General features: G+C 42.0%; 1 protein-coding gene across 1 annotated transcript in view; it reads right to left on the bottom strand.

Annotated features, from left to right (window-relative positions):
• Positions 1 to 2,679: 2,679 nt before the first annotated feature.
• Positions 2,680 to 12,944, bottom strand: part of FRMD4B (FERM domain containing 4B) — a 161,047-nt gene continuing 150,782 nt past the window's right edge. Inside the window, exons 21-23 of the mRNA XM_032212079.1 lie at positions 11,537 to 12,318; positions 8,171 to 8,303; positions 2,680 to 4,835 (exon numbers count right to left, since the gene is read on the bottom strand). Of these exons, the coding sequence (XP_032067970.1) occupies positions 4,715 to 4,835; positions 8,171 to 8,303; positions 11,537 to 12,318 (1,036 nt within the window). The 3' untranslated portion in view covers positions 2,680 to 4,714. The remainder of the gene's footprint in view (positions 4,836 to 8,170; positions 8,304 to 11,536; positions 12,319 to 12,944) is intronic.

Raw genomic sequence — 12,944 nt, 5'->3', positions numbered from 1 at the left:
AAGGTTGACTCAGACTTCCATTCTTCCAAGGTGGGTAAAATGAGGACCCAGATTGTTGGGGGCAATATGCTGATTCTGTAAACCACTTAAGAGAGGGCTGCAAAGATATAAGTGTTATATAAGTCTAAGTGCTATTGCTTAGGTGGCTCAGTGACTAAGACACTTAGCTTGTTGACCAGGTCGGCAGTTCAGCGGTTTCGAATCCCTAGCATCACGTAATGGAGTGAGCTCCCATTACTTGTCCCAGCTTCTGCCAACTTAGCAGTTCAAAAGCATGTAAAAGTTCAAGTAGAAAAAAATAGGGACCATCCTTGGAGGGACGGTAATAGCGTTCTGTGTGTCTTTGGCGTTCAGTCATGCTAGCCACATGACAGTGGAGACATTTTCAGGCAGCACTGGCTCTTCAGCTTTGAAACAGAGATGAGCACTGCCCCCTAGAGTCATGAATGACTAGCACATACTGTGCGAGGGGAATCTTTACCTTTATATCCATTGTGTAAATGTAGAACGAGCCTTGTTGAATCAAGGCAATACCTTACTAAGACCAAGACCCTGCATTATACATCCAACCAGATGTAGCCTTTCATTTCTTTCATGTCTCCACTATAGCAGATATTTAACTTATTCTAGCCATGACTCAGAAAGTGGTATCCAGCCATCAACACTGATGGCTATTGTATGACTCGTCCTCTCTCTCAATCTGTATTCTAGCCCGCTTTTAAAACCATCTAAATTGTCAGTTATCATCACATCTGATAGCAGCAAATGTCATGTCTTTGTATACAGACCTTGAATTTCCCAATTCTTGCTCAGCTCATTTCATACTCCCTGTCACTTTGGGGAAAAAAAATCTCCCATCTGTCAACATGTACATTGTGTCTCTTGCTTTTGATCTCCCCTCTCAATATCCATCTTTTCTGCAATCTTGTTCTCGAATCTTTGCAACGTTACTCAAATTTAATGGTGTATGTTTAGCTTTTTGTTCACTTGCTTTTTCTCTCCTGGGTTTCAAATACGGCAAAGCTGGGGGGGTGGGGGGAGGAAAGTTCACACTCCCACTTTGCTTTGAAAAAGTTCTGGTAGGAATTGCCACAAAGCAAGATTCACACCTAAGAAGCCTTCTTGCACAGCATGTGGCCACGTCAGGTGGAGATACTATTTTGGGGAACATTTTCTCAAATGCACCTGCTTGGATCTAGCCTGCTTGGCCTGAACTATAGGCAGCTGCTAATAAGGGGGCAGCCCTGCCATATATAGAAGTGTACAGAAGGTGGGGTTCCCCCCTATCTTTCTTCTCCTAAAAACAGGAATCAAGCAGCTTATCCGGGCTTCCTCACTTCACTCTTTGCAATGGAAGGTGTTTGCAATGGAAGGTTATTTAGGTCAGCCACTGACAGGTTTAGCTTTGCTTCTTAGGTCAAAGTGAGGTGAGGAAACCTAAGACTCTATTGTATGCTTAGGTAGGTTCCATTCCTACTAGCAGAGGAAAAATGGATACAGAGACTGGACTATTCTTCAAATTCAAGCAGTTTTTAATGGAATTAAACGTTCTTCTAGGCCTGATCTAGAACCATTCTGGAAAGTAATTTTACTCCTTGCCTTTCTAGGAACTTGATGTTTTATTTATGGCTCTGCTATTATGGCAGAAATCTGTGAGTGCCCACAATTTCAAAAGTGTGTATTCACTGGTATCCCCAAAACTGAGAGTTATGGTATGTGCAATGTTGTGTGTTCAGGCCAGGGGTGGGTTCCTGCCAGTTCTAACAAATCTACAGTGCCGTTTAGAACCGGTTTCAACTCCCTCCCCCCCGCCCGTCCACACATCATCAAGATGAACAGCGAAAGGAGGAATTCTGGGAGTTGAAGTCCACAAGTCTTAAAGCTGTCATGTTTGCACACCCCTGGGTTTCCCCCCCCCCCAAAGGGTTAGGGGTGCAAGGGTCTTGTAACTTGACAGCTTTAAGATTTGCATGCTTCAAATGCCAGAGTTTCTGAGCCAACATTTTGGTTGCTAACAAGAGCATTGTTAAGTGAGTTTTACCACATTTTACAAGTTGGCCATGTCCACCCGGTCACATGGCTGGCAAGCCACTCCCACCCGGTCACATGGCTGGCAAGCCACTCCCACAAAGCAGGCCACGCCCACAGAAGAGGTTCTAAATAATTTTGAAACCCACCACTGGTTCAGACAGTTTATATGGGGCCTGTGCAATTGTTTCTATGTTCCTGCATGTGGCTTGTTTTCCTCTCCATGGCAAACTTTGATGCAGCTGTTCCACCCATTGGTTCAAAAGAATATATGAGACAGAGCAAAGAAGAGATTATAGAGAGTAAGACTTTTCCTGTGGAGTTTTTGAAAGCTTACCTTGTTAAGACAATTTTTTATACTAGCTGCTTTGTTTAGACAATGGTAGCTACATCAAAAATGACATTACAGAAACGATAGCCCAAATTCCACAACTTTTGCTGCAATTTTTCCTCTGAGAATTTTCTATGGCAAGAGTATTAAACATTTGTAAGAAGCAGTAATCTTGCAAGTTTGCCTCAGTTTTGTTATTTATGTTTATTTATGCTAATGCCCTTAGTGAGAAGGAAAGCCTTAAACAAACAAAAAGAAAGTAAGAAAATATTTAGTAGCATAAAGTTTATTTACCTATACAAAATCATAGGTCTCTGAAAAGTCTGTAACAGTAAAAGAATAAGCAAAAAAGATTTTCTTGTTTTTAAAAGGCTATATAAATATGCACAAAGAAATAAATTATTTGTGTTTTACATTTTCAATGTTTATTCCAAACTTAAAACTTTAATAATACAAATGACTAAGGACCAGCTTAACAAATTCAGCTTCTCTCTGCAAGTGTATGCCTGTGTTTGTACATAAATACACACAGACTCACATATATAGTCATGTGAGCATATATAGAATTCTTTGTACATGCTTTGGAGTATCGGTAAAAAGATTATTCTTATTATTTTTGCGAGAAACTATTGTATTCACAATATGAATAAGGAGTGATGCACCCTATTTTTAAAAATCCTAAACAGCACCATTTTAGAGAATCCTGAAGCACAGTGTAACAGAGAAAGAAATATAATTGTTTATAGGCTGCAAAAGTCTGATAGACGATGCTTAGTTTAGTCCGACAGATAGACATGAGGTAGGCGGATCCTTCCTGGCAAAAACCTGTAACTGATTTTCTTCTCTCTCTTTTGCACCAAAACCAAAAATTATTGATTTTATTGCAAATTGTCACTTATCACTTCTGTGGTCCCAATGATAGAAGTCAACGTATAATGTATGCACACATTTGTACTCATACATCAGATTAAGTTGATTTCACAGAAGGGTGGAAACAAAACATTTATCCAGCTCCTAATTTACCAAACGGGAATTTTAGATTGTCTGCTCTTAATTCAACTCAATTTCCAACCTGAACTACTTCCTGGTTCGCCCTGTTCCCAGTCACTGCCAATCCACGCCAATGGATTCTCCTCATCGATCAGACTCCTTTGTGCGTTTGTTCTGCGCCTCTTGTACTTTTCCATTTGAATGCCTATCGATTTCAAGGCACCTACATGGTGTATTTAATATATTTGCATCCGCTATTAAACAAAGAGTAATACTGGCCCAGATAGCCCTAACTGGTCAACTGCAAAGTTTCTGTTTCCAAAGTTATTGAATATTACAAGATCTGGACAGAGGAGCCCTTGGTGCTTGTGTTCAAAGATTATTGTGCTGCTCTTCTGCCTTTTTGTTTTTAATGTAAGGATTTTGTTTGTTTGTTTCTCTGGAAAGAAGAAACATAGAAGAGAAGGGAGTGGGTGGGGGAAATCTGGGAGTGTTGCAAATGGAAGACAGTGTAGTTCTTGTAAACAATTCTGCGAAAGCACCTCAAATGTATCCCAGTGCATTCCATCTTAAACCTTGACAATTACAAAGGAATATTGGAAAGGAGAACATATGAAGAGAACATACAAAATTGCATTTTAAAAAAAGTCAGGAAAACAACAATGCTTTATGTGCAACTGCTTCTCTGCCCCACCCACACCCCATGTTTAAACTTACGGAAATATATCAAAGATGGCATACCTTTAAGAGACTTTTATCCTTATTCGGAATACTGTGTTTTTGTTTTTTTTTAAAAAAACCCACACACATACACACACACACAACCAAGCATCCTTCAAGTAGCATTGCATTACATAGCCCGTCCTCCACTCGGTTCATTATGCTCTTGGCATCCTTCAACAGAATCTTCTTGATCGGCAGACGTGACCCTCTTGCGTTGCCTGCTTCTCTCCAAACATTGTGCTGCTAAAAAACCAAACAAACATTTATCCCAACAAAGAATCTTCTTTTCACATTTTGGGATGTTCTGCAACGTCCACGACAACTCCCAATTTTCATTTTTTTCCCCCTTTTTTTAAAAAGTGCTTTCAAAAATACTTTCACCCAAAGTAGCCTCTGGAGGTTAGGAGCTTTTAAAAGCAGACAACTGGAGTCCTCTCCTTTTTTATGTGGAGGATATTCGGAGTCATACTGTTGTGCTAGCGCAGGTGAGATTCTTCCGGTTTCTCACACCTGAAAATGCTTCTTGTCCTCCCAGCACAAATCTCCTCTTACGGAGCTGCTGCACCAGGAGCCTTGTTTTCGTAGGGAAAATACGTCTAAGGTGCAAGGCACGTGGGGCGTTTGAAGGAGGAGAGGGCGGGTTCATACTAAAGTCCCAGGCTTTGAATCCTCGTGCCAGAAGAGTCTCTGCTCGCTTTCTTGCAGGTCGTCTTGCAAAGGGTTCCTACTGCTGTTGCCCAACTGGTTAGTTTCAGGATAAATCCTGGAAAAGAAGCACAACCATCAGTGGTTAGCCAGGTGCTCCTCTAGAGTTCACCTAGAAGGCCTGGTTTTTCTAAGCAGACCTCCCAATCCTTTCAAGGGATGTTTCTGAAGCCAATTTTAAGACAAAGCAGCCTGCATTATGTTATTTCCTGACATAGATTTATGGGCACTTCAAAACCCCAGGAAGTCAAGTGTCTATGGAGATTCTCAAGCATCCAGGTTGTGGCTGTCCCAAAGGTGCTTTTCCAAAAGGTAATTGGGCTCCCTTGGTTCTTTTCTTTTTCTTTGAAAACGTTTCGCTTCTCATCCAAGAAGTTTCTTCAGTTCCGGAACCGAAGAAGCTTCTTGGATGAGAAGTGAAATGTTTTCAAAGGAAAAAACAGTTGACTTTTGCAAAAGCATCTTTGGGCCAGGAAGGTAAGTTCATTCCAGAATTATGAAGGCAGGGTGTTGGAAAGACATAGATGGATACAGTCCAACAGCCACCCAGTCAACAGCAGTTTAGATAACAATCAATCTGTTATACAGGCAGATCTCGATTTATGACCATTCGGTTGGCTGACCCTTTGAAGTTGCAATGAAAAAATAATGACTTATTAACCGATAAACCTCACACTTACAACCATTGCAGCATCCCACACAGCCACAAGATTGTGACCCAGGCACTTGGAAACTGTGGTCACATTACCGTCAAATGTTTGTGAATTTGCCAGCTGGTTTCTGACAAAACGAAGTCAGTGGGAAGCCGGTAGGAAAAGTCACAAACTGCAATCACGCGATGACAACCACAGCAAAAATAATAAGTAATGAAATTGGATGCCTCATTTAACAACTGCACCCCTTAACAATGAATTATCCAGTCCCTATTGGGATCATAAGTTGAGGACTACTTGGTTATATATTTGTTTTGTTTTAAGTCACTGCCATGAACATGTAGCAATTGTAAACAATATCCTTTTAACTAAACACCCATTAAAAATAAACAGAAATGTATTTCTATCTCATCCCACCCTGAACATTTAGGAGTGGTTTATACACAGAATATGTGCATATGTGTGTATTATCTATTCCTTCTGGCAGGAGGAAACATTCATTATGAAGCACGCCTGAGTTTACAAAATGGTCTTGTTGCAATGAAATAGAGAAGATTGTCCTCATTTAGCAACCATAACCAGGACTGTCAACTCAGCAGAGAAGTATTGAACTGTGTTTATGATCTTATTTTGCCTTTCCTTTTCTTTACAGACCTGTGAAGGCTGTAAATGCAAGGACTGGTTGCAAGGTACTTCTTTTTTACTATCATAACTGCGGAAAGGTTGCTAGATGAGGCAGTCGCTAAATGAGAACCCCCTGTAACAATACTTTAGAGCAAGGGTTGGTTATTCATGGTATCTCACTTCCTACTTTGCAGCTCCCCCCACCCCCCAAAAAAATTTGGCAGCAAAGTCATCTCTTGTTTTATATTTGTTCTGTGGCAAAAATATGCTAAACAGCTGTGGCAATTCTCCTAAATGATAACATTGAATTAAATAATGAAAAGAATTCCCAATTTTTGTTTGGTTATGTATTTTTTTCACCTTTAAGGTTTTTTTTTTAAGAAAATCACCCTGGAACAGGTCAGTTTTAAAAGCCTTTAAAAACCTTTAAAATGAAGCAAATGCCACTAGATCATAAGTTCACTTCACGTTAAGTCTGCTCAGCTATAAGCAAGGGTATCATCAGCAATCCTCTAGTTCAAACCACCCACCCACTGGTCACAAGTGCTTGGATCCTCTTACTTCAAGGTATTTAAGCATCAAGTCATTGCTACAGATGTTAAGACAGAGAAAGGCTTTGTTCTAAGAGAGGGAAGAATTTAAGACAACAGAAACAGAAAAGAGAAGGGAAGAGGGAGCAGGAACAGATACAAAACGGGGATTAGGGAAACAAACAGTAACCTCAGGATTGGGAGGGAAAAAGCAATTGGCAGCATTGGAGGGAAACTTTAAGCTACTTGCTGTTGGCAGAAGTGCCATGAAAGCCAAGGAGAAAACACAAGGGGAAAAAACAGTAATTAGAAACAAGGCATGAGGGTTATGGGTGGCTCAAAGTGGTGTCTTCGGAGAAGTCAGCTGGAGAACACAAAATGCATTTTGTTTCAGGTGCATAAACTTGCATTTTGCAGCTTGGTGTCCCTCCAGCTATTGAGCCACAACTCTCATCCTCACCAAACTCAAGTAAACAGGCTGAAGGAGGCTCCCCTACCTAACCTTTATGTGTATTTTCAGAAACCAGATTGGAAAAGGAGCAGACAAACAGAATACACAAGGGAGGCCCGAATGTGACGGTGCCTTTGTCTTTATTTGTTTATTTGTCGAATTTGAATAGCTAGCTGCCCATCTCACAAAAAGCGACTCTGTGTACAACAATCAAATATTTTTATACTTTCATTTATTTATTTGACAGGACTTAGAACTCTCCCCAATCCCACAGGATTATGCCATATAACACAGGATTATGGCATGTAACATCAAACAAAAGGAAAACAAAAGAACATAGGGTAAACAGTGAAATCCAGAGCAGTACAACATCCTCCCCCCTCAACCCTGAAGAAAGGTAAAACCCCAAATAGGAGATCCAAAGCAGTCACCTGGCACCAAAAGGGTAATGAAATAAAGCCGTTTCAATCTGTGTATGGAACGGTAGAAAGGTGTGGGCTGCACACATTTCTAGGAGGAAGTTATTCCATACTTCGGGAATTATGACAGGGAAAGTCTGATGTTTTACCCATCTCCTGCAAACTTCAGGAAGAGAGAGAACTTTCAGCAGGTCCTCTCTTCGCGACTGGACTAGATGGGCATATTTTGTCCTGGCAAGGAGTTGTCAGATGCATCCTGGTATTATGACAAGTTGAGCTTTAAAAGTAATTACCAGCTCTTTGAATTGGGCCTGGATTGTACTACCATCAAGCATACATGACACATAGGTATCTATGTACTCTCTATTAGTACATTTTACTAACATAAAGTAAAGGGCAGTCTTCATGAAATCAGTTCCTGGAATGGGACAATTACATTATATACAGTCTTATGTTTATGCTACTTTATCTCCATGCTGGGTCACTGTTGGCTTCATCTGGTGTGAGATGCAGCACCCAATTATTCCTATACAGATGTGGTCTTTGATCCTCTCTCACCCAAAGTCCCCCATTCCCATCTATGGTTTTGGAACCATAGTTTGCCACAATTTATAAAGCAAACTTTTCAGCAACACGGAGCATACTGTAGGTGTCGCTGTCCAACACGTAGGTCTTTCTACGTTCCCGAAAGCTGCAGAGATAAATCCACGGCTCACCTGCTCTGCAGTGGGTGTTTCCCATACACATTCCCGTAACAGCTGGCAAAAGAGGACTGAGATAGCGTATCATAATCAGGAAGTCCCAACAAAACCTGATTCCGCCAGTTCACAGAGGAATTTGTTGAGGATGCTAAAATTGAAGAGATAAGAAGAAAAGAATGTCAGCAAAGAATCTTTCCTTGATTTGGGTAAGAACTGCTTAGATAAAAAAAATTGGCTGGGTTCAAAGAAACACTGTATGAAACATCCCAGATGAAAGGAAAATGCCAATTTGATTAGGAGAACACTCCTTTTAATCCAGACACTTCCACCCTAATCTAACACATGGGACTTGGATACCGATACATTTACAGGAACTTCGTTAGGAAAGATTAAAGTATTTATACATTTTATTCCAGCTTTGCTGATATAAGATGAACTTTTAGTAAATTAATGCTGAGCTCACTGGCTTTCTGCAAAAGAAAGATCTAAGATGAAAAGTTGAAATTAAAAATGATCATGTCCCTAGTGTTGTCCTGATTAGGATGTTGGATTTGGACTGAAAAGACTGCTTTAAATCCTCATTTAGCATTAAATGCGCTAAATGTGCTCTGGGGCCATCGCTCTTTATCTAACATTTGGAACTTAATCACTAGCAATGGTGCAGACACATTTGCTAGACTTACAACCTGTCCTTCCTATAGGAGCTCATTATATTCCCATTCTCAATGTTATCCTCTTCTACCATGCGGGTTGGTTTGGGAGATAGAATGAATGTGAATTTTTACCGGACTTTTCTTAATTCTAATGCAACACATTATATACCAGTGATGGCTAGCCTTTTTGTCGTTGCATGCCGAAAGCATTCACACGTGCACCCATAATGCAATGCGCGTGACCCCCTTATGTTCCCCACCCTTCGAGCATGTATGTGTGACCCCACTGCGTGCACCTCACCCCCTGTAACCCCCCTTGCTCCCCCCCAAGCATGCACGCATGCCCCTCTGCACTCCTCCCCCACCCTCTACATACCCTCCCCCACCCTACGTGCATGTGTGGCGTAGCAGAGACCCGAAAACCTGCTGGCCAACAGGAGGCGCGCATGCATTTGTGGTGGAGCTGAGCTGGGATAACAGCTCGCGTGCCCGCAGAGAGGGCTCTGCATGCCACCTGTGGCATGTATGCTATAGGTTTGCCATCATTGTTATATACCATCTAGCCTCTACCACATTTTAAGATTTTCTGAAGTTTGTGCTGTATTATTATTATTATTATTTACTTTCAAAAGTCCAGAATGGTGTGATAAACACCTGTACAGACCCCATTATTTGGGATAATGTTTTAACAATGAGATGCTACCAATATTTCACCTCTTTTTCAATAGCAATCAATTACATTGAAAAAGTTGCGGAATAAGAAGAAGTTGCAGAATAATAAGTTCCACAACTATTATAAACTATCTTATGGACTTTTCCACTCCATAAACATTGGATGCCATTTCAAGGTATCCCCTGTGATTAAAGCATTTGGTTCCTTCCAGGCCCTCATCACTATGGGAGACAGGATGTGGGACTGGATGAGCCATTTGTATGAACCATAAGGCTTGTCTCAAATTTCTCAACCTCCTACAGACGCTGTTGACACCCAGTCATATTACAAACCAGTATGACCATTCTTTTAAAACCTGTATAACAGGACTCTCATCGATTACTTGGCTAAAATCCACAACCCTTGGTTGAGAGTTTTCCCGATTTCTTTTGTAAAGGATACAGTGCCATGACGAAGCTGACTTAATGAAGAGGTACACTTAAATAGTAAGTGGCACATTAAAAGTTGCGTGTAAATAATGAATAAAATAATGGGTAAGTGCTGACATCTAAATTTACACATAATTCTCCCACTCAAGCTATAATCTATAACAGATACAGCCAAGATCTACATTCTCTGACATTGGACTATTGCTATGAGCACTGGTCATGCAATGGTAGCTGTTTCTGAAAATTTCAGTCTAAGACATCTGAAGGATATTAGGTTGCCTGTCCTGGATAGGCATTTACTATTTAATACTATTCAGTGCATCTAACCAGATGCTTTTGGGATGTTTTAGGACTGCAGTCCCCAAATTATCAGCCAGACAATGGCTATCATTGCTGGGAATCCAAAGTGTTGTATTCCCAATGCAGGAGGAGACGACTAGGATGATAAAACCGGCCTTTCTTTTTTACTCTATTTACCATTTATTTTAAAATACGAATATCCCTTTTTAAAACATCGGTAAAACAACATAAAAAGCAGTTGAAAACTTGTTCAGCTTCTAGACAAGTTTTAGAACTGCGCAACCTAGACTCCCTTGTGCAAATTCAGCTGTGACACTGCATACAATATACAAGTGAATACACTATTCTACGTCACTGGGTAAAATAACTTTTTAAATGTTTACCTGACTATTCCGTAATTAACAGTTAAGCTTTTTGTATGGCATTCAGCCCATTCTATAGCTACTCATATTCTAAATTCCCAAATCACTCACATTTTTAAACTCCAACAATTGGAGAATTCTCTTTCCTATATCCCACTTGCTCTTTGCAATGATTAACCAGATAAGAGCACTAACACCCCTCCAGTGATTGTTAGAGACACTTGCAATCTAATGAAAACATTTCCCTCTATCAGTTGATAATGAGCCTCTACGGGAGGAGGATTTTCCACTTATGAAAAGAAGAGCTTTGCTCTTAATGGATGACATTTCATAGTGAGTAGAAAAACCTCCTGCAGGCAGAGTATTGCTGTCTGTTGGCCGCTGGCCCCTCCAGTGTGGGCGGCATGGGAGTCAGGGCCAGCATCAAGTCAACCTGAGACCTGGGGGGGGGGGGAGTGGGAGTGGAGCTGTCAGAGAGAGAGAGAGAGACAGAGGCAGAGTCTGGGCCATCCCTCAGATGGAGAGTCAACAGGCCCCAGGTGGATGAAAAGGAAGAGGACGAACAGCTGGGTCCAGTGCCTGATGCCCGGATGTGCAGAAGGCAGAGGAGAGCAGTGCACTCCGTGGGCTGATCCTTGGGAAGGAAGAGCTATCGCTGCTAGCGAAGCTCCACCCTAGCTCTGGGGATAAAAGTCAGGGGGCATAGATGAATAGATGTAGCAGACAACTATTCATCTCCCTGCCGGACAGACTTGTTAGCGTGCAGTGAGAAACTTTTTTCCAGGACTGCTGATGCTCCTAATAAAGGAATCATTGAGTTAACCTCATAGGGTTTGTTGTGTTTGGGGAGCTGGGTCAGAACACAGAGGCCATTGTTCATGCATTGGACTGAAGCATGGAAGATCTCTGAGGAACATCAACACAAAACAGAGCAGTTACAAAAAAACAACAAGCGGTATAGTTACCTATAGAGAAAGAAGATGAATGACTGCTTTGAGAGCTTAGCATCTGTAGTCCTAGGCCTCTCTGGGACTCTCGATCAGCATCAAGGCCCGCCTGCAAGCCAAGAACCTGCTCTTTTTGTCCAGAGGCACGCTGGTACCAGCCACGGAGATGCTCCGCAACCAAGGCCTTGTGAATGTTTTTGGTGATATGCTCTGTTTTCATTGACGGCTTCCGTGGCAAGCGCAGCGTGGCGTATGGATTGTGGGGCACTCTTTCCATTTCATCTTCATGGAAAGATCTGAATTCCCGATACCGGCGTTCGTACCCATAGGGCGCTGAGGAACGATAGGAAGGGTTCACCGTGTATTGGCCCTCCGTGCCGTTCTCATAGACATAGCCACCATTGTAATATACGTCGCCCTCTTTAGAAGGGGCATAGCCAGAAATGTAGCAACTGGTTGGCATCTGTCCTTGCTTTTTTGCGTAAACCCCATTGCAGTTGTCCTTCTGGGCTAGGTTAGGCATACTTCCTGAGCTGGAAGCAGAAATGTTCTGTTTCTTGGACCGCCTCCTGTTTCTAGTGCGGTTGTCAAGGGTTTGGGTGCTATAACAGGGCTTTGAATTTGGGGTCATGCAGTAATACTCTGCACTAGATTGGCTGGTGTAGGAGGATCCGTCATCAAGGATTTCTGTGCTGCTACTTCTTTGGGATTTTGAAAGGGTGAACATTGGCTTTTCACTGGCGGTTTCCGATAAGAAGGTAGTTTGGGTCTCCAAACAGTGCTGAGGGGATGTATCGGGTCTGAAAAAAACAACAGGTTTTTGTTACAAGGAAAGCGGACTGTCAGTTCCAATAACATCATAGAGCAGGGGTGTCAAACTCAAGGCCCGGGGGCCAGATCCGGCCCACGGGGTGCTTACATCTCGCTTGCCGGGCCACCCTGGAAACAGCGAGGGATCAGCCTGCAGTGCCTCTGCCAGCAAAAACGGAGCTCCATTTTCGCTGGCAGAGGGTTGCAAGAGCCCATTGCAGCTGGAAACGGAACTCGGGAGCTTGTTTTTGCTGGCAGAGCATTCGGCCCACCACAGGTTCCCCCAACATGAGTGACATTGAGCTGACCATGCCCACCCCGGACCCCCGAGGTCAAACACAACCCTGAGGTGGCCCTCAATGAAATTGAGTTTTACACCCCTGTCTTAGAGCAATAGATTCAAAGAAAGTATGGTAAATTTCAAACAAAGTAGGCAAAATAAAAGTTAAGTAAATACATGAGCAATTCAACAACCTACAGGTAGTGGCATCACCTTTTTGAGATTTTTCTCAAGGCAAATCCTAACAGGGCAGATTTTAACGGGGAGGATTTTAGATATGTGAAATTGAAAAGGGGAACAAATTTACTTCAAGCAGAACCTTATGCTATAGTTCAA

This window comes from Thamnophis elegans, chromosome 2, assembly GCF_009769535.1.
Source record: "Thamnophis elegans isolate rThaEle1 chromosome 2, rThaEle1.pri, whole genome shotgun sequence".
Taxonomy (NCBI): Eukaryota; Metazoa; Chordata; class Lepidosauria; order Squamata; family Colubridae; genus Thamnophis; species Thamnophis elegans.
Note: the sequence above shows the minus strand (reverse complement) of the source record. Positions and strands in the feature narration are given on the sequence as shown.